General features: G+C 51.8%; 1 protein-coding gene across 4 annotated transcripts in view; it reads right to left on the reverse strand.

Moving 5' to 3' along the window:
• PUDP (pseudouridine 5'-phosphatase) overlaps positions 1-25,445 on the reverse strand; it is a 302,518-nt gene that overhangs the window by 251,157 nt on the left and 25,916 nt on the right. For all 4 annotated transcript variants that reach the window (XR_007132898.1, XM_047765647.1, XM_047765648.1 and 1 more), the window contains exon 2: positions 14,041-14,259. Coding sequence is in view for 3 of the 4 variants with exons in the window: in XM_047765647.1 (XP_047621603.1) it covers positions 14,041-14,259 (219 nt within the window). In the remaining variant the exon portion in view is untranslated. The remainder of the gene's footprint in view (positions 1-14,040; positions 14,260-25,445) is intronic.

The raw sequence follows: 25,445 nt of genomic DNA on the forward strand, positions 1-25,445 counted from the left end.
AATTAAGTATCCAAATGAAATTCCGAGCAGAGGTTGTAGCTCCCTTTCAAGGGGAGGGAAGAATGACAGCCAGCTCTCGCTACAAAGAATCACAAAGAATCTGTGCTCACAGGGAAGAAACAGGAAACCTGGAGGGTCCCATCTGACATCCTAGAGACCTGAGATTGGTGACAAAGGACTTGAGGGCTGCCAGGGAAGTGGGTCTGAAAAGGGAACAAGGCAGGCAGACTGGAGTGAGGTGTGGCCCTCGCATGCAGGCGCCGCGTGGGGACGGCCAGCAAATCCCAAGGCGAGAGGCAGCCGTCCTCTGTAACCGGGCGCCCTCAACCCGGAGACCCGCAGGGAGGAGTGGACAGGAACTAACCCTGGACCCTGAACCCTAAATCCAGGCACTGGTGTCTTCATCTGTTCCACTGTTAGAATAAACACAGCGGCCAGGGGGGTTGCAGACAATGGACGTCTGTTCCTCACAGTTCTGCAGGCTGGACTCGAGATCAAGGTGCCTGTAGATTCAGCATCTGTTGAGGGGGTCTTTTCAGGGCCATAGATGACTGTCTGCTCCCTGTGTTAGCACGTGGTAAAGGGGCAAGACCACCCTGGGGGTCTCTCATTTTTTTTTTCATTTTTTATTATTTTTTTTTCTTTTTAGGGCCACACCAGCAGCATATGGAAGTTCCCAGGCTAGGGGTCGAATCAGAGCTGCAGCTGCCAGCCTACACCACAGCCACAGCCACACCAGAACCTAGCGGCATCTGAGATCTATAACACAGCCTGTGGCAAAGCCGGATCCTTAACCCACTGAGCAAGGCCAGGGATCAAACCTGCATCACCACAGACATGTCGGGTTCTTAATCTGATGAACCTCAATGGGAACTCCCATGGAGGTCTCTTTTATAAAGGCAGTCACCCCATTCATGGCTCCACGCTCAAGACCTGGTCACCTCTCAAAGGCCCCCACCTCCTGATGCAAGCACTGGGGTCAGTGCTTCAAAGTAGGAATTGCGGGGACAGGGCACAAAGACTCAGATCACTGCACGAGCAGAAGAGAGACACAGACACAAAAGAGAAGCCACATGCAAACGGAGACAGAGACAGGAGGGAGGCAGCCACAAGCCAGCAAACACCTGGAGCCCCCAGAAGCTGGAAGCAGCAGGAAGGACTCTCCCCTGGAACCTCCAGAGGGAGCACAGCTCTGCCCACACCTTGGCCTCAGACTAACCGCCTGCAGAACTGTGAGAGCAGTTCTAAGTGGTTCTAGGCCTCCAGGTTTGTGGTCATTTGTTACAGTAGCCCCAGGAAATTAAGAATATGGACCCAACGTGGCAGAGTGGATGGTGGACACTGGAGCCTGGGGCCCTGAGTCTGAGAAGAGGGCTTAATTCACAGCTGGAAACCTGAAAATGTGCTGGCAACACTGCAGAATGTGTCAGAATCAAGGACCGAGCTCAGGAAAGGAGACACACACACAGACACAGGAACAAAAGGCCAGCGCTGCTCTCGGCATTGGTGGGAAGAAGCTCTGGATGTCCAGCTGCCATCTCAGACCCAAGGACCTGGTCACTCCCGCTGGGACCTGCGGCCAGGAGGTGTGGGGGTGCTGGGAGCTGCTGTAGCAGGGGGAGTCTGGACACCTCTCCCCCCTCAAAGGGGACAGCCCGCAATGCCTGCATTTAAGGTCACTGCGATGCTAATCTGCACTGTGGGACGTAATGAGCACAGGCCCCAAGGTCACCTTCGGGGAGATACGGCTGATAAATAAGCTTTGCCAACTCACGCTGAGGCCTTCACCACTGCCCACCACCTCTGGAGTTCTTCATCTTCCCAAACTGAAACTCGCCCCCCCCCCCCAGCACTAGCCCTGATCCTCCCCAACCCTGGCACCCTCCACAAACCTGACTATCCTAGCGGACTCCCGTCAGCACAATCACACCACATTTGTGCTTTTGTGACGGGCTTCGTCCATGAAGCATGAGGTTCTCAAGGTTCAGCCACACTGGAACAGGTGTCAGAACGTCCTTCCTTTTTAAAAATATTTTTTATTTTTATTTTTTGCTTTTTAGGGCTGCACCCACAGCACAGGGAGGTTCCCAACCTAGGGGTCCAACTGGAGCTGGAGCTGCCAGCCTACACCACAGCCACAGCAACGTGGGATCCAAGCCACATCTGCAACCACAGCTCATGGGAACGCCGAATCTTTAACCCACTGAGCGAGGCCAGGGATCGAACCTGCATCCTCACGGATACTAGGCAGATTCATTTCCACTGAGCTACAACAAGAACTCCCAGAACTTCCTTCCTTGTTAAGGCTGAATAGTATCCTGTTGTTGTATGAACATGAGATGTATTATTTATCCATCGATGGACACGTGGGTTGCTTCCAACTTTTGGCTCTATGAATAACTCTTCCAACCCTTTAAAAATGTCATGTTGTTATTTCGTGAAAAGCAAATCCCAGCTGAAATCTTTTGTCTGCTGTGCACCATACCTCCAAATAATGCTAAGAGCAGATTTCCCCAGACTGAAGATAAAGAATACACAGGCGTTCCTGTCGTGGCTCAGTGGTAATGAACCCAACTAGTATCCATGACGATGGGGGTTCAATCCCTGGCCTCGTTCAGTGGGTTAAGGATCCACTCGGTGGGTTAAGGATCCTGGGCTGCCTCAAGCTGCAGCTCAGATCTGGTGTTACTGTGGCTGGGGTGTAGGCCAGCAGCTACAGCTCCAATTGGATCCCTAGCCCTGGAACTTCCATATGTCACAGGTGTGGTTCTTTAAAAAAAAAAAAAAAAATTTAATTAAAATTTTAAGTAATAAAAATAAATTAAAATTTTAGAAAAGACTCGGCTGGATGCCCCTCTTTTTAAAATAAATAAATAATGCAACACACATCTGACCCTTCAACAAGAGGGCTTTGAACTGTGTGGATCCACTTCCTACGTGGACAGTTCTCAGCAGCGAGCCCTACAGCTCGGCGAGAGCCGTGGCTGGGGAGGAGCTTCTGCCTGGAAGTTACAGGCATTGCTCCAGGCTCAACTGTCCCTGGGCTGTCTGTGTAGACGCTATACCCCTGCTGCTGCAGTGAGTGGGCTATAAGCAAGCAGGGACAAGTCGACAGCCCCGGGAACCTGGCTGCTCAGCAGGATGACCCATCACTGCCCCCCTCCCCACATCTGCACCCGTGCGGAGGGCAGCTGCTGTGCTCTGCCCCTAAGACACGCAGAGCCTCTCCCAGCGGCTGAGGCTGCTGAGGGCTGCTGGCACCCCTGGGTGCTGGCCCCTGGCTTCAGCATCCTGGCCATCTCTCTACCCGTCTTCTCTCCTCTGAGTAGAGAGGTCTTGGAGGTAAGGATTTCTTTCATGCTTGATCTTTTCCTCCCAAGTATTTAAAAATCCACAGGGAAGCCACCACACATTTAAAAGCAGAAATTGCAGCTCTGACTTGAGAAAAATCTTTATGTCCGCAGTGAATATCTAGAATCATAGGAAGAAGGGCTTAGCCTAAGATGTCTCTCTTACAACTGACTAACAATTAATGCAAGGGGCACTCTTTGAACTCCAGCATACTTAAACCAGGAAAAGGGAAATCCATGTACCTCGTCAAATAGGCCAGCATCCTTCAGGGCATCAGATTTTTTTTTTTAATGATTTTTATTTTTTCCATCATAACTGGTTTACAGGGTTCTTTCAATTTTCTACAAAGCATCAGAATTTTAAAGGTCTGTCACTGACACTGACCAGCAGATGATCTGTCTGCCGAACTTCTTCCCTTGCACGGTCCTAAACTGCCCTGGACAGCGGTTTTCATTTCTTAAATAGAAAAGGAACTCAGCCTAAGCCAAGCAGGTCACTGTGCAGGTCAGCTCACCGTTTCCTTCTCACCCGTGTGCCTGGAACTGGGCAGTGCTCTGGGAAGGCAGGAAGCCTAGTGAAAGACAACAGGCCCCCAGCCTAGGCTGCAAAGCTCTGCAGTGACCAAGAATCCGCTAAGGGCCCCCAACTGTCCATGAAAAGCTCTGCCTATGACAAGACGTCTCTCCTCCTTTGCCGTCTGCTAAAGGCACTTAGGATTCTTATCTCTGCAATTCCACAGCCTCAAGGCTCAAGTAATGAGTCTTGGAACTTCAGTTCCAGCCCTGGTTTCTGAGATGAATATTAAGTTTCGTCAGCATCCGGTCACACTGTCCCCTCCCCTGCCACTGTGGTTCCCTCAGACATTCTGACTCCACCTTCGGTCCAGTTCCCACAGCCTGATCCTCCTCCAGCAAATGGGCTCCTTGCCGTCATCAGCAGGTGCGTTAACTAACCCCAGGGCGATTCCCGCCAGCACGGGTTTCACTGCGGCCCCACCTTCTCTTCAGGGGGTTCCCACTCCTCTGAAGCAGCAACAGTTTAGCTGGAGCCTGTGGACCTTCACTAACGGAGCTGAAATTCTAGCCCACGTCTCAGGTGTATCAGCACAAAGAGGCTTCACTTTATGCTGCTGCAAAAGCATGTTCACTTCGTGACTTGAGTCCTGGTACCCTTTCCACCTGGAAGGCCTGCCCCTCCCCTGTCCATCCGTCCACCCACCCACCCGCTCAGGGTCTCTGCAGGTCATAGAGTTCAACGCCCCCCCACCCCCCGCCTGTGGCAAAGCCACCACTGCTCCAGGACAATCTGCTTCATTTTCTCCCCTGTCCCGAGGGGCACTCTTCTCTGAATGTCTCTCCAATGTGAAACTATAGGCCGCTGTGGATTTTCACTTCACTGGATGTGCAGGTGCCCTGCACTGACTATCAGGCCCACAGAAAAGGGATCCTTTTTTTATGTCCCCCGAGCACTGCTCTCAGCAGCACATCACCTGAGGGTTAGGGGCAGCGGGGGGGGACCCCGAGGGTGACTCGAAGAAAAAGAGGGCCTTCTTGCCGGGATGGTGCAAAGTATGCCACAAAGAAGGGGGGTGGGGTGTAACACCCACATCTGCCAGTCGCCACGGGGGATAAGGGTAAGAGAAAGGTCGAGACTGAAGACAGGAGAAAAGCGAAAGGCAGAGGGTGGGCACAGACGTAATTACACAGGCGAGGGCAGGCTGGCAAAGGAAGGAGCTCAGGTAAAGCCAGGATGGGACACACCCCATGCGCGCGCGCGCGGCTCGGGGGTGGAGCGCAGGGAGACGCTGGGGGGCGCTGTTCAGCGGCGCGCAGGGAGCAGGGAGAGAGCCAGGGCCACGTCCACCCTCTCGAGGGACCCGTCCTTGCCAGCGAAGTCCCCGCACTCTCCAGTTTGCACGAACGCGCCCCAGGAGACAGGCCGTCTTCCTGGGTTCCCGAGGGGACGGGGGCCTGCAGAGCTCAGTGGGAGGGGGGGCTGACGGCCCCCACCTTGGAGGCCGCACGTGCCAGCTCCCCTCAGCTGCCTGGCGCTGGGCACCATGGCCTGGGCTGCGCCAGGGACCAGGGTTCTCGTCTGTCATTTCTGCTCCTTTGCTGGGTGGTCTTGGGTTGGGGTGGGGATGGGGGCAGGGACCTCGGTCTGGCTGGGGAGGGGAAACTGGCACATGTGAGGCGCCCCTGTGCTGGGGCAGCAGGCAGGCAATGGTCCCCGGGCAAAGCCTTGTCCCTGGCCTCTCCAGTGGCCCAGAGGCCATCGCCCTGGGCTTTTCTCTGGGAAATCCCACTCGCAGGGAACAACAGGAGAACCTTCCGGGGGTTCCAGGCCATAAAAGGCAGCGACTTTACGACGGGCCTTCTAAACCGAATCACTAGCAATAAATCATCCCATCCGTCTCCAAGAATCCGTGACGGAGGAGTTCCCATCGTGGCACAGCGGAAACGAATCCGATTAGGAGCCATGATGTTGTGGGTCGGATCCCCGGCCTCGCTCCGTGGGTTAAGGATCCGACGTTGCCAGGCTGCGGTGTAGGTTGCAGATGGGGCTCGGATCTGGCGTTGCTGTGGCTGTGGTGTCGGCTGGCAGCTGTAGCTCGGATTCGACTCCTAGTCTGGGAATCTCCATATGCCCCGGGTGTGGCCCTAAAGACCGAAAAAGAAAAAAAGAATTTGTGACTGAAAGAAGCTGCTCAAAATACAATGGAGGTGAACCAGCATCCTTCCTGGGGATCACAGGTAGAAAGGTCTCCCTTTTGACAACCTACGTCAACGATCATTACGTGAGGCCAGACACATTTCAGTACTTCTTCTTCTTAAATCTTTTTGCCACGCTTATTTACCTTTTACAGTTTCTTTTTAGGGCCACACCTGTGGCATATGGACGTTCCCGGGCTAGGGGTCGAATCAGAGCAGCAGCTGCCAGCCGACACCACAGCCACATTAGATTCAAGCCACATCTGGGACCTACGCTGCAGCCTGCAGCAACGCTGCATCCTTAGCCCACAGAGCAAGGCCAGCCCGCATCCTCATGGACACCAGTCGGGTTCCTGACCCGCTGAGCCGCCACGGGAACTCCAGACTTTCGTCACGTTTAAAATGTCTATTGCCGGAATCATTAAACCCTTGGCTGACCAACAGTTTACATTTCACCGCGAAGTGAAGTCTCAGTGCCAAAAGAATATCCTGATCAGAAGCATTTCCCCTGAGAAGCTTCATGCCCCCCCCCCCCTTCATGGAGAGGCTTCCAAAGCAGTCAGCAATGAGGCTGCTGAGAGGAGGGCGGCTCAGATCACTAAAGACGGCCTGCGCTTCAAGCCCCAGGGGTCAGCCCTACCGTCTCGGGGGCTGGAGGGGCGCAGATAGGGACACACCTACCTCACAGTCAGGGCTCCTTCCCTGGTGACGGGCCTGGGCAGATCTGCCTCCGTCACAATCAGGGCTGCCTCCCTGGTCACAATGCCCTCCCTTCCTTGCTGAAGGACCTGCTGGGGCCACAGCTGTCACCTTGAAGTGAGAGCTTCATGGTCCAAGTGAAGGATGGTGACTGAATGATACACCCTCTCTGCAGACAGGCTCCTTGACTGAGGAGCTCAAGGTGCTTCCATAACCTACACGGCCCCACCGGAAAATACATCCACAAATAAAAAGAAATAAAAGTCAACGGTTACCCCCATCAGCCACAGTTTCTTCGTGGTACCAAGGCGGTAAGTGAACGAAAGCAGCACCCCGATCTAGAAGCGGGGCAGGGGTGACCTTTTCTAGATAGAGTCACCGCACCTGGGAGTCCAGGAGGTCCCCTTTCTGCTGGGATTCAGGTGTGGCTCAGATAAAGGAGGTCATGGGAGAAATGCAGCCGGATGGAAACCAGGGAGTGAAGAGCGTCTTTGGGGGTTGAGACCGTGGCCCGTGGCATTGCTGTTTCTGTGAGTGGCGTGCCCCAGAGCAGAAACCCTAACGGCTATTACATAATATGCTTCTGGATCCACAGGGACACACAGCCTTCCCTCGGCCCCAGTCAGCCTGGCATTTTCCTCCTGTTCTTCTTCCCCTTCGGGATAAGCATCATTTGGAATCGCTGTTTGAATCCTGACCCTCTCAGCCCCTGCGGGTGCCGTCCCCTGGCCTCAGCCCCTGGCCCGAGCCAGCGCCCCAGCGAGATGATACGTGTCTCGTTTCCGGGGCTCCGTCGGGCTTTCCTTTATGCTCTCGGAATCTCTTCACGCTTAGTGCACCTCCCCGCTGCGTGTGTAGAAATGACCTCATTGTTTTCAAGGAAAGACCTTAAAGTCACCCATCCTCTCATGGGTGAGACTGGCAAAAGCTACGGTAAAGATACACACAAAAACTGAGGCTAAAATGCCAGATTCAGGGAACTGATCAATCCATAATGAAAGTGCTCCTTTCCCCCTCTGGTCTGGAAGAGGTGAGCAAATGAGGGAGAGAGGAGAGCTATCCAGCTAAGTCCCCTACGACTAAACCGTCTTTGAAAACTAGCTCTTGCCTGACTTCTGTGATGGAGGTTTCTAGACTCGGTTCCCTTCTGGGATTCCCGAGGAGGAGCGCCCTACTTCACAGAGAGCTGGTCACTGGGGGGAGACGCATGAGGACACCCTACTGACTGGATCGCCAAGCTGATTTCATAATCCAGACGTGCTGGCGTTCCAGCCAAACGACCAGACCCGCTGGATAAAACAGCGTATTTTCTTGGAATCGGACTAGAACATAATTCAAGTGTATCGTAGAGGACGAAAGTTCCAGGAGGAAAACCACTCGAAAGGCTTAGGTGGATACAGAAGAAAAAGGAGACGGGCATGCCTAGAACATTATGGGTGCTTTGTATGTTAAACCATGAAAGAAACGCTAGATCAGATATGAACTGTACAGACAACCCTGAGCTGAATTAACTAAGGGGAAAAAAAATGCATAACTACAATCAGAAAGGAAAGAGGGAGTCTGCGGTTAATAGATGCAAACTGTTGCACTGGGAGTGGATCAGCACTGAGAGCCTGCTGTACCCAGCAGGGAACTCTATCTAGTCACTTGGGATGGAACATGATGGAGCAAGATGTGAGAAAAAGAATGCATATATGTATATATATATATATGTGTGTGTGTGTGTGTGTGTGTGTGTGTGTGTGTATGACTGGGTCACTTTGCTGTACAGCAGAAATTGACAGAACACTGTAAATCAACTATAACGGAAAAAATAAAAATCTTTAAAAAAATGACAGAGGGGACATTAAATCCAATACCATAAAAATGAAAAGGATTAAAGAAGATTAATATGACAAATTGTACGCAAACAAATAGAATAACCTGGAGGAAATGGATAAATTGCTGGCAAAGTACAACCGATTACGATCAAAGCAAACAGAAACAGAAAATCTTTTCAGACCTGTAATTATTAAGGAGGTTAATTCAGTAATCAGAAACCTCTCAACAAAGAAAACAGGACCAAATGGCTTCACTGGGGAATTCTACCAGATTTGAAAGAATTAACACCCAATACTCCTCAAACTCGTCCCCAAAATTAAAGAGGATGAAACACCCCCAAACTCATTCTGTGAGACCAGCATCACCCTGGTACAAAAGCCAAACAAGAAACTACAAGAAACAGATGCAAATGTACTCAACCCAATGTGAGCAAACTGATTTAAACAGCACAGTAAAAGGATCATACACCTGACCACGTGGGATTTATTCCTGGAGTGCAAGGATGGTTCAACACCCCCAAATCAATGAGATACACCCTATGAACGAAAGAAGCAAAAAAACACAGGATCATTTCAACTGCTGCAGAAAAGGCATCTGACAAAACTCAACACCCTTTTATGATGTAAACACTCAAACTAGGAATAAAAGGAAATGACCTCAATATAATAAAGGCCGTATACAAAAGCCCACAGCTACCATCATACTCAGTGTGAAAAGGCTGAAAGCTTTTCCTCTGAGATCAGGAACACGAGAAAAATACCTTCTCTTGCCACTTTTATTCCAGACAGCACTGGAAGTCATAGCCAGAGCTATTAGGAAAGAAAAAGAATTAAAAGGCATCCAAATAGGAAAGGAAGAAGTGACGTTATCCATTTGCACATCTCATCCATAGAAAACCCTAAACACTCTGCTCACATCTACAACACCGTTAGAACTAATTAAAAAATATGGCAGCATTTCAGGACACAAAAATCAACCTGCAAAAATCAGTTGCATTTCTATACACTAACAATGGACAGTCTGAAGAGAAAACATAAACAATTCCATTTACAACAGCATCAAAGAAAAATAAACTGACCCAAGAAGATGAAAGACTTGTACACACACTATACAACATTGCCAGAAGGAACTAAAGAAGACACCAATAAATAGAAAGACATCCCATGTTCATGGACTAGAAGATTTGATACCATTATAACTTATGTCCACACGACCCAAGGCAATCTACAGATTCAGAGTAATTCCTATCAAAATCCCAACATTTGGAGTTCCCATCGTGGCTCAGCAGCAATGAATGTGACTACTATCCATGAGGAGACAGCTTCAATCCCTGGTCTTGCTCAGTGGGTTGAGGATCCAGCAAGGCCGTGAGTTATAGGATAGGTCACAGACACTGTGGCTGTGGTGTAGTCTGGCAGCAAGAGCTCCCATTTGACCCCTAGCCTGGGAACTTCCATATGCTGCAGGGGCAGCCCCCAAAAAGCTAAAAAAAAGAAAGAAAGAAAAAAAGAAAGAAAGAAAGAAAGAAATGAAGTTGGACCCTTACCCTTACACAAAAATTAATTTTAAAAAGTATTAAAGACCTAAAGCTAACAACTAAAACGAAAATTCCCAAAAGAAAACCTAGAAAGTTTTAGGACACTGGATTTTAAAGAGAGGTTCTGGACCTGACACTAAAAGCATGTGAAAGATGTAGCCAAATGGGAGTACATCAAACTTCTGTAGAGCAAAGGATACCCCATCAATGGAATGAAAAGGCCACCTACGAAATGGAAGTTATAAAATCATACATCTGATAAAGGATTTCTAGCCAGGATAGATAAAGAAGTCCTAAAACACAGGAATAAAAAAAGAAATAAAAAATGGGCAAAGGACTTGAACACACATTGCTCCAAATAAGACACACGAAATAGCCAAAAGCATAACCAAACAGTACTTCCCCATCATTCATCGTTAGAGACATGCAAATGCAAACCGAGAGTATCAATTCACACCCATCAGGATGGTGGCTATCAAAAAGATGGAATGTAACACGTGTTGGTTAAAATGTGGAGAAAGGGCAACTTTGCTGGACTACTGCAGGGAAGATAATAAAATGGTACAGCCACTATAGATGACAATACGGTGGATTCTCAAAAAATTAAAATTGGAGGAGTTCCCGTTGTGGTTCAGCAGTAACAAACCCAACTAGTATCCATGAAGACGTGGGTTCGATCCCTGGCCTCACTCAATGGGCTAAGGATCCTGCACTGCTGTGGCTGTGGCTGTGGCTGGCAGCTGCAGTTCTGATTCAAACCCTAGCCTGGGAACATCCATATGCCAAGGGTGAGGCCCTAAAAAAGACACACACACCCCCCAAAAAAAAGAGAGAGAGAGCTTAAAGTTAGAATTAGGAGTTCCTGTCATGGCTCAGTGGAAACGAATCCATCTAGGAACCATGAGGTTCTGGGTTTGATCCCTGGCCTCACTCCGTGGGTTAAGGATCCAGCATTCTCATGGGCTGTGGTGTAGGTTGCAGATGCGGCTTGGATCTGGCATGGCTGTGGCTGTGGTGTAGGCCAGCAGCTACAGCTCCGATTCAACCCCTAGTGGGAACTTCCCTATGCCACAGGTGCGACTCTAAAAAAAAGTGCAAAAAAAAAAAATATATATATATATATATATATCTATATATATGTTTAAAAGTTATATATATGTATATGTGTATATATATATAAAGTTAGGATTACCATATAAGCCAACAATCAGACTTCTGGGAAACTACCCTAGAGAAATGAAAGCAGGACCTCCGAGGATGTGCACGGCAATGTTTAGAGCAGCCTTATGAACAACAGCAAAGAAAAGGGAACAACTCAGGTTGCTTCCTTTGGACAAGTGAATGGATAAACACGATGTGGTCCATCCCCCAAAAGGAATATAATTCAGTTTTAAAAGGAAGAAAATCCTGACGCATGGCACATCATGGATGAATCTGCAGGACACTGTGCTACATTCCCAAAGCCAGTCACCAACGGGCAGAGAGGGTTTGGGGTCCCTAGGGTGGTTCATCGTCACGGAGCCAGAAAGTAGAACGTTCCATGCTCGGGGTGGAGGAGAGGAGACTGGGCGTTAGTGGTTCCCGGGGACAGAGAGTCTGCGCTGCAAGAGAAAGAAGCCTGAGAGGTGGATGGTACTGAGGCTTCCACTACCTGAACTTACGTAACACGACTGAACTGTACGCTAAAGATGGACCCAATGGTAGTTTGAAGCGGTTTCTTATCACATATGGATGTGGTTCTATTATTAACGTTTGTCGGGGTGACTGAGTGTGCAAGGAACCCAAAAAGGCAACACATGAAGGGAGTGTGTACTCACGCCTGAGGGTGGGTGTGTGTGTGTGTAATCTAAGTGTGTATAATCCAAGAACAGCCCGCAAGACTTTCAGGTGACCCAGGCACCAGTATTAGCAGGGTCCTTTACAGGAAATTCCCCAGGTCTAGGCGGGTATTCAGCCTGCACATCTGCGTACATGTATAAATACACGTAACAACACCTTTTTTTTTTTCTCTTAAGGGCCACAACGGCAGCATACAGAGGTTCCCAGGCTAGGGGTCAAATTGGAGCTGCAGCTACTCACCTACACCACAGCCACAGCGACGCTGGGTCCAAGCCGCATCGGTGACCTATACAGCAGCTTGTGGCAACGCTGGATCCCTAACCCACTGAGCGAGGCCAGGGATCGAAACCACATCCTCACGGACACTGTGCTGGGTTCTTAACCTGATGAGCCAGAGTGACAGCTGCACAGCACAAGTTTAAAAACAACGATGACTCATAGTCACACCGTTTTGAACCCAAAACCACTGCTGTAACAATAACCTTTTTCTCTCTTAGCACCAGGAAATCTAAAGACTGGGTAGTCACCTTTCTTCCTAGAAGAATCTTAAAATAACACTCCATGCTAAGCCTTTTGTGGCCCTGTAATCTAGAACATTTTTGACCTTCTCACATTTAGTAAGAAACAGCAGGCAATTCAGTTCTGATCAATCTTCCACTAACAAGCCCCAAGGGAGAAAAGTCATCTTTCCTTTCAAAGGAAAACCGGGAAAGAAAGTGGTAAAGGCCACACAAACAGACCCATTAGAGTTGAATTATGTCGGAAGCTTTTTCCAAAAAAGTTTAAACTTCATGGCATGCCCGCTGTGATGCAGTGGGTTAAGAATCGGACTGCAGCAGCTCAGGTCACTGCAGAGGCAAGGATTTGATCCCTGGCTTGGCACAATGGGTTCAGGATCTGGTGTTGCCATTCCAGAGGTCACAGCTTTGGCCTGGATTCAATCTCTGGCCTGGGAACTTCCATGTACTGAGGGTGTGGTCATTAAAAAAAAAAAAGAAAAAAAAGAAAAAAAATTAAACTTCTTGGGGGAGATTTAGTGCTTGATTTGTCATCAATATATTAGAATTTACATGGTTGCTGAAATGGTAATCCTGCACCTGATTTTGAAAAGAAAAGGCCGCCTATTTTAAACTTTGAAGGAATTCTGTCAGGAGTATCATCCTTATATAATACTGATAACACACCAAATGCAATTGTTTTTGTCAGGAATCACTGAAAGGTAGGTATATTATTTAAAGAAGCCTTTAAGAAGAGATGGGAGTTCCCTATGGGCTAAGCAGGTTACGGATCTGGAGGTGTCCGTGCTGTGGCTCGTGTTTGACCCCTGGCCTGGGAACTTCTGCATGCCATGGGCACAGCCAAAAAAAAAAAAAAAGAATCTGAAAAAGAATATATACGCACAAATACAGAAGATAAGTGTGTATAATGTGTGCGTGTAACTGAATCACTTTGCTGTACACCTGAAATAAACACATGGCAAATATTTCAAATAAAAAAAAAGAATGTGTGTGTGTGTAACTGAATCACTTTGCTGTACACCTGAAATAAACACATGGCAAATATTTCAAATTAAAAAAAAAAAGAATTTCCTGGAGTTCCCATTGTGGCTCAGTAGCTTAAAAACCCACCATAGTGTCTATGAGGATGCCGGTTAGATCCCCGGCCTCGCTCAGTGGGTTAAGGATCCGGTGTTTCTGCGAGCTGCGGTGTAGGTCGCAGACGCAGCTCGGATCTGGCGTTGCCGTGGCTGTGGGGAGGGCCAGCAGCTGCTGCTCTGCTTCAACCCCTAGCCTGGGAACCTCCATATGCGGCAGGTGCAGCTTGAAAAAGAAAAAGAAAAAAAATAATAAATTTGTTTTCAACAAACAAGCAAAAAGGACAAGATAGAATCACTGCACATACGAGCATCCCGCAAACTCTCTCAGGAGTCCTCTGGGCCTTCCACGGAAGAGAATGTCCCGAGAAGCTCGCAGGATGAGAGAATAAACGCCGCGTGCCGGGCCTAAGGCTGGCGGATGGATTTCCCGCTAAAATCGTGAAGACGGCACCGAGTCACGAGGCTGCGCGGGGCAGGGGACGCACCTGGCAGGAGCCCGGCCGTGGGGAAGACCTCCTTGAGCTTCGCCTGGCTGGTTTCCACCAGCTCCTCCTTGGACATGGGCAGCTGCAGGACGTCAATGATGATCTGGGCCGCCTCCAAGGCCTTCTTGCCCATGACGAGGGACTTGACATCCCAGCTGTATTTCTTCCCGTAGCGACCACAGATGTCCTCAAACACCACGGAATAGAGCCGCTCGGTATCTGCCGAGACAACAAGAGAGGGAGAGAGGCTTTTAGGCTGCGGGCTGTGTTCACACCACGTCGGCAGCAGAGAAGCGTCTGTGGACACAGCGCAGACACGGTCAGGGTGCAAAGCTCTCGCAGAGGCCGACGGACATATGGGACATGGGAGGTGTGCCCAAGAGCTGGGAAGCGTCCCTGACATGTGGGCTAGACGACGCCCTGGGCGGCCTGTGCTCTCTGCTGCTCTGGGGTCACAGGTTGCGAGAGACGTGAAATGAAACGGTCTGCTATCGGCAGGCACAGGTGTGAGGCTCCCCAGCGCACATCCTGAGAGCAGCACAGGAGGTTCTGCAGGTGGGGCCCTCCGCTGGTAGGGACACTTCCTGCCTCTTAGGGACACGTCCAGTGCCCTGTGCCATCACGCCCAGCAGGAGCACCTGGCCAGGGGTGCAGGTCTGAAGCTGCCACGTGAGAACAGACACTTCTGCGCAGTGCTGGGTAGGAAGACGCAACGCCCGTGTTCCGGGTGTACCCTCCCAGCAGCACCAGCCTCGTGGTACCTCCGTCAGCAGATGTGGCGGGAGGGGGTCTCCCACACCAGCCCATTCAGCAGCAGCACAGTGGCACCCAGCTGTGATGCTCTCACAGTGAGGGGTTCGGTCCCACAGGCCACCCCCACCCCCAGGCCTGCTTCTCCAGGCAGATGACCAGCCCTGCCCCCTGGCAGCCCCTGAATGTGATGCATCGTGCCAGGACCTGCCTGCAGGCTGCTTCCTGGCACCCGCCCTGGACCCGTGGCCCCACGGCAGGCGGGGTGATCTGGCCTTGACCATGGCCAGCAACAGAGCTTCCCTCTTGCCTGTGCTTTTCCAAGCAAAACCACCCCCAGCTGTGTATTGAATACAACTTCCTCTTTAGCACTTGGACTATGTGGAGCCTCACTTTTCCACCAAGGGCTGGGCTTTGGGGTGGGGGGGGGCGCAGTGACACACAAAGCAAGCAGGTCTCCCATGTCCGCCCTGGCAGGGACTCAGCCTTGCTCAGGCATGACCCCCGGATGGGCTAATAAATTCCTGCTTTTGTTTCTGTTTGGGGTTGGGTACAAAGAAGCCCAGGAAGACGTGAAGAAAAGACTTGAAGAAAAGACTTCCTGGGCATCTTTGTAGAAGAGGCCAGTGTTTGGATAAAAACCGGAGCGGCTCTGGTTTTTCCAGAACCCACCCTGCACGTAATCTCCCTAAAGAAGTCCCGGCTGAGAGGGGGAAAGGCCTGGTCCACTCCTGTGCTGGTAATAAGGACAGTCTCACCCGCAACAAAGGCTCTTTTCTCTCCTTCCTTGTGCGGCGGGGTGGGGTGTGGGGGGGTGGGATGGGGGGGTGGACGACTGGCAGGGAAGCTGCATTTTCCTTTCTCCCCCTGAACACGTTTCTTCTAGTAGTTGTGACAGAAAAAAGGACAAAAAGGCATTGCAGGCATGGAAGGAGGGGGAGGGCACTGATGGGTCTGAGAAGCCTAGAAGGTGCCAGGAGGAGCAGCAGAGGCCAGGTGGGGAGGCAAGGACCATTCGGAGGCTGCTGCCCAAGCAGGTGGACGAGGCAGGAGAAAGGAACCTGGAAAAGTCCTAATTCTGAAGACGGAAAACAGCCATCTTCTTTTAAAGTGCTTTAAAAGCTGTGTTGATTTAAAGCTTTAAGCCTTTCACTTAAAAGGCACGGAGCTGTGGGACTGTAAATCCATAGACAACTCTGCAGTCAGCCACTTTTCTTCACAATTTAGATAAAATCACCCCAAACCCGCGGTGGATGAAGCAAGGATCTAAACACGATGTTAAGTTCCTCAGATCCCACAATGACTGCGCGTCCTTATAAGGAAAGGGACAGCGTTTTGAAAAGAAAAGGTTCTCCAGATGCTAAACTAAAATGAAGCAGCACCAAGGAGCTGTGCCCCACGATCAAGTGCACAGGCTGCCCGCCCACCTCCAAAAGCTTCGTTACTATGTATCACATAGATAAACAACAAAGCCCTACCGCCCAGCCAGGGGAACTCTACTCAACCTTTGGAGATAAGCTGTAAGGGAGAAGGATCTGAAGGGCATCAGAGGGGGAGGAGGGAGCTGGCCCAGGGCTACGTACTTTCAGACCTTGCTGTTTTCATCCTGAGCTCACACCCCTGCCAGGTGGGGACCGTGTACGGGACTCAGCCTCAGAGTCACTAAACTGTTCTTAGAGACGGAAGGAGGACCTCTGTGCTCTCTGAGCCTAAGGTTCTCATTGCAAGGGCTTTTTTTTATTTTTATTTTTTCTCTTTTCTTTTCTACAGCCGCGCCAGCTGACACCACAGCCACAACAATGCCAGATCCGAGCCTACGTCATAGCTCATGGCAACGCAGGATACTTGACCCACTGAGCAAAGCCGGGGATCAAACCCACATCCTCATGGACCCTAGTCCAGGAACGGCACTAATGTTGGCTGAGCCCATCCTCAGTGGAGGGTCCGTTTTCCCGATAAAGATGGAGGGGGTGAGGGCATCTCCCACTCTGTCTTGCAGGAAGCTGCGCCCCTGACCATGCAGTCAGGCACCTAAGGCCAAGAGTACAGCCGTGAGCAGCACTATTTAGTAGCCAAACACCTCGACTGGCCCGTTAGTAACAAGCACCCCTGACAAGATCTGACCCTCTGCCCCGCCCCACTTGTTTCCAGACCAGACCTAGCGTGCCGCATCGGGAGAGGGCAAGGCATCCGCAAATCTGAGATGCGTGGTCAGTTCCAGCCCGGCCGCCTTTTACCCGGACGTCCTGGGAGGACCTGCTCACCTCTCTGACCTGCAGTCTGCACCGGGGGTGCTGGAGAGCGGCCACTGGCCTGCAGGCCCAGGTGCCCAGAGGACTTGGGTGGGAGGCTGAAGCAGCGGGCACTCTGAGCTCAGCCGCTTGGGGTGGGGTGGGGGGCTTGGTTTAAATCTATACGGGGTGTGGGGGGGGTTCCTAACAGGACCACACACCTGCCAGGCACTTTGTCACCCGGGCAGGTAATCTATGCGGAGCTGGGAGCACAGTGCCTGCCCGACCAGATGCCCCAGGGTGGCCGCCTGGAGTTGCAGGAAATACCTGCCTTGCAGCTGCCCCATGGAGGGCGGTTACGAACCGTCTGGGATTTAAGAGGAAATGACAAGCTCTGCTTTCTCCCTGACACCACGGCTCCCACAACGGCACAGAGCCGCTTCCTCTGAGAGGGCAGGGTGCACCGACGTAAATGCCACACCTACCTACATCCGTAAAGAAATATGAAATGGCTTTAACAATAAAAGCCCAACCCAACACAGGGTACATTTGGATAAAAGTGGTGTATCATTTTTCAAAGCTGTTGTGAGAGTATGTAGTAGGTCATTGATGACCAAGCAGATTTAAGGAAAAAAAAAAAAAAATTCACTTATTCTGGTCACCTAAGATATTCTACCAGTGGTTTCCCTAACCCACTGGTTCTCAAAATGTGGTCCCTGGACCAGGGGCCTCAGAAATGCAAATTCCTTGGCCTCACCCGGATCTGCAGAGTATAAACTGGGTGGGGCCAGCACTGTGCGTCTTATCAAGCTCCCCCTGTGCCCCCAGGGAACTAGATGTGTTTTTACTAAAGCCCTGTGCTCTACAAAGTCAGTGAATTTATTTATTTATTTATTTATTTATTTATTTATTTTGCTTTTTAGGGCCACACCAGTGGCATATGGAGGTTCCCAGGCTAGAGGTCAAATCCAAGCTATAGCTGCCACCTGCACCACAGTCACAGCCACGCCAGATCCGAGCCACGTCTGTGACCTACACCACCGCTCATGGCCACACCGGATCCTGAACCCACAGAGCAAGGCCAGGGATGGAACCCACACCCTTGTGGTTCCTTGTCGGATTCGTTTCCACTGCGCCACGACAGGAACACCCCAACGCCACTGATTTTCAAAACCGGCCCAGTTTCACCAAGAAACGCTTCCTTTTCATGCTTACATAGATAGAGTGACTGGTAAAAGTGAAAGAAAAAAACAGTCTATTCACACGTGCCTCCATATTGCACCCCATTTGTTCTTAAAGTTCTTTTGTGGAAAGTTTCATTTCTTTTTTTTTTTGTCTTTTTGCTATTTCTTGGGCCGCTCCTGCCGCATATGGAGGTTCCCAGGCTAGGGGTTGAATCGGAGCTGTAGCCACCCGCCTACGCCAGAGCCACAGCAACACAGGATCCAAGCCGCGTCTGCAACCTACACCACAGCTCACGGCAACGCCGGATTGGTAACCCACGGAGCAAGGGCAGGGACCAAACCCTCAACCTCATGGTTCCTAGTCGGATTCGTTAACCACTGCGCCACGACGGGAACTCCAGAAAAGTTTCATTTCTATAGACAAGAAAGTCACAGACATGGAGAACAGACTTGTGGTTGCCGAGGGGGCGGGGGAGGGAGTGGGGTGGCTGCGGAGCTTGGGTTTCATCGATGCAGACGACTGCCTTTGGAATGGGTGGGCACTGAGATGCTGCTGTGTTGCACTGAGAAGGATGTCTGGTCCCTGATGAGGGAGCATGATCATAGGAGAAAATAGAATGTGTACATGTATGTGTAACTGGGTCACCATGCTGTACAGGAGAAGAAAAAAAATTGTATTAGGGAAATCACTATTTAAAAAATAAAAATAATTTAAAAGAAGAATTTTAAAAAGTACCGGGGGGGGGGGAAGTTCTCTTTGGAAGCAGCATGTCTTGGAAGAAACCTTGAGACACTTCTGCAGAACGTACTGCACTGAGAGCATCAGTGAAGGAAGCTTCTTTGGAAGCAGCATGTCTTGGAAGAAACCTTGAGACACTTCTGCAGAACGTACTGTGCTGAGAGCATCAGTGAAGGGGTTCGGCTCTCTCCGAGCAGGAAGAGGAACCATTTCCCGTTTCCGGCCTGGGACCACGGAGCTGGAAGGACCAGAGTCGCCGGAGGCCTTGGGAGATCAGCCACTGAGGCCCACACGCGTGCCCCAGGGAAGTTCTACCCTGGGAGCCTTGATGTCTCCGTGAAAGCACATCCAGTCTTAGGAAGGACCTCATCCGAAAAGACGTGTCTGCTCCCCACGCTGCACGATCCGATCGGGTGGCACAGCTATCCTAGAAAGTGACCTCTGAAGGACAAGACCCTGCAAACGTGGCCAGCGCATCTCAGGAGACGGCGCTGAGCCATCCCACACGGCGCATTGGATATCAGGGGCTGCCTCGGGCTCTACCTTGATGTCCCACAGCAGCCACACTGGCTTAATGATTTCTAGAACTCTAACGGCAGGAGTCTGTGCGAGGTCACTGAGGACACCTGCTGTGAACCACTGCTGCCCCTGCTCCTGGCTCCCAGCACCAAGCCAGGATCCTATCGGTTCTCTGGCTCAGAGTCGCTTCTGGCACTTTGCTGTCGGCTCGGTCTGAGTGGCCACAGGGACGGGCAGGACCACAGGGGAGGCCAGGGCAAGAGCAGGCAGACAGTTTCGGAGCAGGCGGGCAGGGGCGGCCAGAGGCACAAGGCCTGCCTCATGGAAGGCGCTCCCAGGTGCACAGGGAAGTGACAAGGGCCCCGCAGGTGAGGACCAGCAGAGGCTGCTCACCCCTGGCTCTCCATCTGGGCCTCGGCTCGTGCTGGGCAGCGGCTGAAGGGCAGGCTGGGGACGGAGAGGGAGAGCCCTGCAGGGGAAAGTGGCCATTGCAGCGACACTGGCTGGAGGCAGCCACTAGGAGCCGAGCAACTGCCCAACTGGTCTGGGGCACACCTGGCTCTCCCGGGCTGGGCCGCACTGGAAGCTGCAGCGGGGATGGGTGCTGTGGCTGCAGGGCTGCGGTCTGGCTTTCGGTTGGGATGCTGGGGAGGCTGTGGGTCAGGGCCATGCTCTTCCTGGGCACTGTCACACATCCTGTCTGGCACCTGGAAGGCGTCTGCCCCTGGCTGGCGCTCTCACCTGTGCTGAGATCCAAGGCCCCTGTCCTCCGAGTGGAGACAGTCGCCCTGCAGGCTGTGCCAGTGTGGGAAGGACACGTGCAGCTACGTGGAAAGCCACAAAGTGAGCAGAGCGGCTGTGAGGACTGCTGGCGGGCCTCAGACATTTGTGTCCCAGGAAAGAAACGGGTCACTGAGCTTGGACCCACTGGGCCCCAGCCTGGCCCAGTCTCCTCCCAGACACCTGACCCTGCCCAGGCCCACATGAGCACGTTCCCAGCCGGGCAGTGGCCCCACTCCCTACCTAGCTCCCTACACCTCTCCTGCGGGAAGCACACCTCTTCGCACAGGGGCACGGGCACCGACCATGTGATGGGCACTGGGAAACACACGGCAAGTGAGACAGAAACGTCCTGGGAAGTGACACACATACATCAGCGACTGGGATGGAGAAGCTCATTCATGTTGTTAGAGGGAAAAAAAAAAAGGCCAGGATGTAACTCAAGAGCGTTTTTCTCGGTGAAAGACCTACCGAGATGTGGCACTCTGCTCACCCCAGGACCTGGAGCCCAGGAGCGTCCTCTCAGACCCAAGAAGGGAGGCCAGGGAGAACGCGTGTGGGACACCGAGCACTCAGCGTCCTGGCATTCTGGGGAGGAGCACGGAAGGGGACCAAAACAAACACGCTGCCTCCAGCAAACCTTGCTGTGTCCAGGTGCTGAGGGCACTCGGGCTTTCTCCTGCGGCCACGATCTGCTTTTTTTTTTTGTAGGGTTGCACCTGCAGCATATGGAAGTTTCCAGGCTAGGGGCTGAATCAGAGCTGCAGCAGCCGCAGCAACACCAGAAAGATGCAAGCCGCGTCCGCGACCTACACCATAGCTCACGGCAACACCAGATTCGTAACCCACGGAGCGAGGCCAGGGCTCGAACACGCACCCTTGAGGATACTCGTTGGGTTTGTTCCTGCTGAGCCACAACAGGAACTCTTTAACCTTTACAAGTGAGCCTCCGTGTAAGAGGGAGCACTTCCTTGTGTTTAGGAATGTAAACGATTGCAATGAATAATTCACACGCACGAAATTAGGAGCCCGGTACCACGTGCCTCAGATTCGCAGCCTGCTCGCTCTAGCAGGCTGAGAGAAAAGTATTTAAGGGTTTGACGTATTGTTTTCCACGGCTGTAAGCTATGAACTATGAAAAAGCAATGATCAACGTCACTCCTTAAAATGATCTATAGTCATGATTTAACTGAGGGGTCTTTGTAAAGGAAAATTTTTGATTAGCATTTTGCATGATTCACTGGCATTATTAATTACTCCCTTTAATAGGTATGGGTATTAGTCAAGGATTTTTATTCTGGTAATCCATCATAAAGTTTTAAAAAAATTATTTTCAAAAATGAACTGGTTCATGGAGTTCCCTTGTGGCTCAGCAGTTTAAGGATTCAGCGTTGTCGCTGCTGTGGTTCGGGTTCGATCCCTGGCCTGGGAATGCCACAGGCTGTGGGTATGGCCAAAAAAGAATGAACTGGTTCAAAAATTGTTGGAGTTCCCGTCATGGCTCAGTGGTTAACGAACCCGACCAGTATCTGTGAGGACGCAGGTTCAATCCTGGCCTCGCTCAGTGGGTTAAGCATCCAGCATTGCCTTGGGCTGTGGTGTAGATCACAGATGCAACTCAGATCTGGCTGTGGCATCAGCTGACAGCTACAGCTCCAATTTCTGGAAACATCTACATGCCGCAAGTGTGGCCCTAAAAAGATTAAAAAGCAAAAACAACAACAACAAAAAAAAACCCCTAGACAAACATGGATGAAAGGGCTTTCACCAAAATTAGAGGAAGGAAAGATAAGCCACTGAATGAGAGAAACTATTAACTACCAACCCCAGACACACACACACACACACACACACACACACATACACACACGTGGACGGGACTTCTATCCAGAGTATACGAAGAGCTGCTGCGCTTTACAAGTCAGTGATGAGAACCTAGAGGTGACAGAGGGACTGGCCCCCAGATGCCTGTGTCCTCATCTCCAGAACCTCTGAGTATGGTACCTGGCACAATGGGCCTTGCAGGTGAGATTAAGGAAGACCCCTGAGATGCAGAGATGGCCCTGGAGGTGGGGGCGGGGGGGCAGTCCAGGTGGGCCCCCATCATCACAGGTCCTTCTAAGAAGGAAGCAGGAGAGCTGAGGCCAGACTCTGCAGGGTCACCCGACGGGGAATGGGGCTGACCTCTAGGAGCCGGAAAGGTAAGAACATGCCCCTCGCAAGCCTCCAGAAGAAACGCAGCCTGATCAACCCCGAGATTTCAGACTGGTGTGGACTTCTGGCTTCCAGAAAGGAAAGCTCATCAATCTGAGTTGTTTGAAGCCACAGGACTTGGGATAATATGGTACAGCAGCAATAAGCCTAGTACTCAATGCAACATAAAACCCGCTTTGGAAATCAGTATGGCAGTTTCTTAAAAAAAGCAGGCACTACAATGGAAAAAGTAAAAATCTTCACCAAAAATAAATAAGTTTTCTACAAAGAAAAAGTATGCAAGTACCATACAACCACTAACAATAAAAGCCACTAACAATCACGTGAATGAGTTTTAAAAACATTATGCGGCTGTAAACCAACTATAAAGTAAAAAGTAAAAATCATTTAAAAAATTTAAAAATTGGGAGTTCCCGTCGTGGCGCAGTGGTTAACGAATCCGACTAGGAACCATGAGGTTGCGGGTTCGGTCCCTGGCCTTGCTCAGTGGGTTAAGGATCCCGTGTTGCCGTGAGCTGTGGTGTAGGTTGCAGACGCGGCTCGGATCCCGCATTGCTGTGGCTCTGGCGTAGGCCGATGGCTACAGCTCCGATTCGACCCCTAGCCTGGGAACCTCCATATGCCGCAGGAGCGGCCCAAGAAATAGCAACAACAACAACAATAACAACAACAAAAAAGACAAAAAAAAATTTTTAATTAAAAAAATTTTAAAAAATAAAAAACACTGTGCTTAATGAAAGAAGGCAGATACAGAAGGCTGCACCTGGGAGGATTCCATATTCGAAACCCCAGGAAGCACAGGCTCCTCTGCAGTTTCAGGTGCAGACTGCGTGACCTTGACGCCGGGGTGGACAGAGAGGAGATGGGCAGGGAAACTCCTCCGGTGGGGGCTGCGAAGAAGCCCTCCCCAGGCAGGTGGATGCACTGTCCCGGGAAACTACACACTGAAACTGTCCCAGCTGGGCCCTGGACACTCCCCGTGAAATCCAGCGTGATGGAGGTCGGCAGGACCTCTCAGGGTCTGCTCAGAACAGACACTGGCAAGCAGGGTTGGCAACCCGAGAAGCTAAGGACAGATGTGGCACTCACGGCGGTTGGGCTGTTCCAGAACAGAGACGCCCCCGGGGTTCCAGGTCAGCCGGGGGCGATCAGTGGGGGACTGGGCAGGAGAGGGGTTCCCTGTCAACCGCAAGGAAAGCTGTCTCTTAGAAAGCACGGCACCCACGCCCGAGGAGAGAGAAACGACGCAGCAGTGTTGTCCCCTGTCTTTGGCCTAAGAAGAGGCAGTCTCTGGGCTTAAGGGATTAAAAGAGCCTTCCCCTCCGGAGACACCTGCGTGGCAGCTGCGAATTTGCCCTGGAAGGACCCCTACCGCAGTCCTTTAGTGATGCGAAGGAAGGCATGCAGCCTTCGGACACCAGCCCATCGGTGGGAGAGAAGGAAACCGCGGGCACAACTGGCCGCCCCACGCAAACCGCATCTGGGAGACCACGTCCGCCCAGACGGTGGTGGAGCGGCAGGGCCATGAGAGCAACTGGTCAACCTGCACAGACCAGGTCCTTGAGGAAAAGTCCGTGTGGACAACTGGTCGACCCCGGCAGACCGGGTCCAAGAGACCAGGTCTGGACGCTGTAGGACACCTGTATTCTGGTGACACAGGGTGGGGAGGTCATCCTAAAAGGGCCGACAAGACGTTCTTCGGGCCCCCTGCTGAGGGGCACCCGTGGGCGAGCGAGCGAGCTGGGTGCTGTAGACACCGTGTGTGTCCTCGGCCCCTCCGTTCATCTGTTAAATGCTGACTCCCCGGGTGACGGTAGGAGGCGGGGGGGCCTTGGGAGGTGACCAGGTCATGAGGGTGGACCTCGGGAATTGGATCAGGGCCTCATGAAAGAGACCCCAGGGTGCCCCTCACGCCTGCCGTGACGTGAGGACAGAGAAGACACAGGGAAACCAGAGGCAGCCTCTCACCAGACCCTGAATCTGCAGGCACCCTGACAACGGACATGCCAGGCTGTGGATCCGGGAGAGAGAAACACCGGGGGTGCAGAAGGACAGAAAAGGGGGGCTGCCAGGACGGGCTCACCCTCAGGAGGACTGCCCAGGGCAGCCGGGCACCGCTCCTCCTGGTTGGGGAGCAGCAAGGAAGATAGGGTCTCGGCGGCCACTCACGGTTCCAGGGCCCGGAAGCAAGTCCGTCCTGATGGGTGTCGGAAGGCAAATCCCAGAGGCCCCCCCGCACACCTGCCAGGTCAAGTGCCGGTGCCCCCAGTGAGCCTGGGCTGGGGCCAAACCGCCTTGCACCTACCACCCACCATCACAGACACACATCCTGGGGAAACCACAGGAAAAACCATCCCTCTCCTGGTGCTTTTACGAAAGGGCACAACCTAGACCAAGAAGGCGGACAGCCGTAACTCAAGCTTTTCCTCAGGAGCAGGTTCTACCTAGACTGCAGCAAGGTAACAAAAACGCCACGCGACGCTTCGTATTCCAAAGCCCTTGTCTGTCCCTTCCACTGCAGAAGCTGGTGACGTGTGCCCTGCATGGAGCCCTCCCTCCCTGTCTCCTGCCTTCTCATCACCTACCCCACTGCCTGGCTCCTCCCGCCGTCCCAAAGGCCAGGCCCTGGCAGCCGACGGCTCCGGAGCCAGAGGCAGAGGTAGGAATACAAAGGGGCTCCCACACACAAGAGAAGCGAGGGGAAAGAAGGAGCCAGGGGGCGAGAGGCAGAGAAAATGAGGAGTTCCCTTTGTGGCTCAGCAGTTAACGAAGCCGGCCGTAAGGATGCGGGTTCTATCCCTGGCCTCGCTCAGCGGGTTAAGGATCTGGCGTTGCCGTGAATTGTGGTATATAGCTTGCAGACACGCTCAGATCCTGCACTGCTATATGTCTGTGATGTAGGCCAGCAGATGCAGATCCGATTTCAACCCCTAGCCTGGAACTTCCATGTGCCACAGGTGTGGCCCTAAAACGCAAAAAAAAAAAAAA

Source organism: Phacochoerus africanus, chromosome X, assembly GCF_016906955.1.
Source record: "Phacochoerus africanus isolate WHEZ1 chromosome X, ROS_Pafr_v1, whole genome shotgun sequence".
NCBI classification, from domain to species: Eukaryota; Metazoa; Chordata; class Mammalia; order Artiodactyla; family Suidae; genus Phacochoerus; species Phacochoerus africanus.